Consider the following 2,107-nt stretch of genomic DNA (forward strand, 5'->3'; position numbering starts at 1 on the left):
CACTGGAGTCTCCAGCCTGACCCTGGCTCCCCAACCCCAAGCTGGGATGGCTTCACAGCTAGGTGGGGAGGCACAGGGCTGTGTCCAGGTGAGACGTGAACTATCCGGGGATGGAGAGCCCACAGGCTCCCCAGGTGGGCCCATACCCATTGTGAAAGTTTTTTTCCCCATATGTTGTATGCTGCAGCCCCCGACATCTGCTGGACTCACTGCTGTCTGCCAGTGTCTTGTGCCAGGATCCCCAGGCTGGACACTCTGTCCAGATGCTGTCTCAGGAGCGTCCAATTGCAGTTACCATGATTGGTTGCAAGGGTGCGCTGCTGACTAACGGTCAATGTGTCCACCGTGGACACTCGCCCCACGCTGCCTTTTCCTGGAGAGCTGCTCGCTGCCCAGGCGGTGTTTGGCCTGTACCAGCTTTGCAGTGACATTAGCGCCATCCTGCTCACGGCTCAGCAACTCTCTCCTGCCAATTCACGGGGCAGCAGGGATGGTGCTTGCAGTCATCCTTGTCTCCTTTCATCCTGCCTGACTGTTCTGACAGGGAGAAGTGGAAAACCTGGTCCAGGCTGTTGGTTTTGATCACTGTACCATTCTCCGGCCAGCGTGAGTAGCAGTGGAGGAGGGAGGGCACAGGACTCAGGTGGAGGGTTACCAGGGCAGCGGGCTGCGAGATGGAGAAAGAGAGAAAGGATGCATAAGGGGAGGGCTGGGGAGGCAAGTGGATAAAGTCACCAGCTGCAAATGCAGCTCCTGGACGAGCACACTGCTTCCCAATGCTGCAGGGAGCAAGCACAGCAGTTTCCCACGGCCCGTCCCAATGCTAGTGTCACATGCCACGCAAGGAGAAGAGGCTTGGGTTGAGAGCAGAGGTTGGGGGACATAGGTCAAAGCTTATCTCCGCACAGACCTTGGCCTTATGCAGGGGGGATACTCACCTGTATCCTTTCAGCTGTACTACGCTCTCGCTGCCTGGGAGAACGGGCATCCTGCTTTTGGCAGCACTGTGGGGAAAGGAGTTTAGTGTCCCAGGGCTCAGCTCAGTCACATTTTGGGACCCTGCCAAAGCCCCATGGCCCCCATGTGGGTTTAGCAAGCTGGGCTAGCCCCCAGCGCAGCTGGAGAACCCAGTCTCTAGTTTTTCCCTGGGGGATAGTTTCAGCCTGACCCACCTTACCTCCTCGCTCTGCAGGGTGCTGCTGTGCAGGCGCCAGGAGTCCCGCCCCGCGGAGTGGATGGCCCAGCAGCTTCTGCGTGTTGTGGCTTGGGTCTTCCCCACCGCTTACTCGGTGCCTGTGGAAACGGTGGCCAGGGCTATGGTGGCCAGTGTGCTGCAGCCAGGCAAGGGGAAGGTGGAGGTGCTGGAGAATGATGACATCCACAAGCTGGGAAAGGCGGTGCCACAGCAGGGCACGTAGAGCAAAAGGGATGGGCAGGAAAGAGCTTGATTCACCGTTCAGTTGCTCTTCTGGGCCGAGGGTGAATGCACGTGTGGGAGAGGAGCGGGGTGCTTGCATGGCTAATGTGGAGATAGAGGTGCACTTCTTTGCATGGCAGCTGATCCTGTCAGGTGATCAAAAATGCAGGTGCTGGCTGGTGGGTGAGGAGAAACAATGTGCTCTGCTGCCTGGATCCAGCATGTGAATCCGGGTAAAAATGGTGTAATCCAGGCAATTTCTTGAATTCAAGCCTTAAATAAAATCCTATGACTGGTCTGTTTGTGCTAACTTCGCATTGAAATTGTGTTTGTCTCCTGCACATTGCCAACCCAACCGCATCTGTTCACAGACTGTGTCTTTTGGTGACACTTCAAGGAATGCACACGGGCAAGTGGCCATGCTGCAGATGGAGACAGGAAAGCAGGGACAGTGCGCAGCTGCCTGTCCTGGGGCTGCACCCCGCAGAGCACACAGTGGCACCAGTGCGGCTTGGATAGCAGAGCTCCTGGAAGCTCAGCAGCAGCTGCTGATGTGCCTGAGGCGCTGGCTCTGCCCGCAGTAGGTCTCTGCAAACATGCAGCATGTGCCTTGTCCTCGCTGATCTGCTCTGGGTGCAGAGGAGCCGCTACAGGGATGCTGCTATTCACATCCAGGCTGTCACTTTGGTA

At 57.1% G+C, this 2,107-nt stretch overlaps 1 protein-coding gene across 1 annotated transcript; it reads left to right on the top strand.

Moving 5' to 3' along the window:
• Nucleotides 1-544: 544 nt before the first annotated feature.
• Nucleotides 545-1,418, top strand: HTATIP2 (HIV-1 Tat interactive protein 2, 30kDa; the record flags this gene model as incomplete). Its single annotated transcript, XM_009584647.1, has 2 exons — nucleotides 545-606; nucleotides 1,193-1,418. Coding segments are annotated over 2 exons (288 nt in total), but the record flags the coding sequence as incomplete, so codon positions are not given.
• Nucleotides 1,419-2,107: the final 689 nt, after the last annotated feature.

Source organism: Fulmarus glacialis, unplaced genomic scaffold, assembly GCF_000690835.1.
Source record: "Fulmarus glacialis isolate BGI_N327 unplaced genomic scaffold, ASM69083v1 scaffold20029, whole genome shotgun sequence".
NCBI classification, from domain to species: Eukaryota; Metazoa; Chordata; class Aves; order Procellariiformes; family Procellariidae; genus Fulmarus; species Fulmarus glacialis.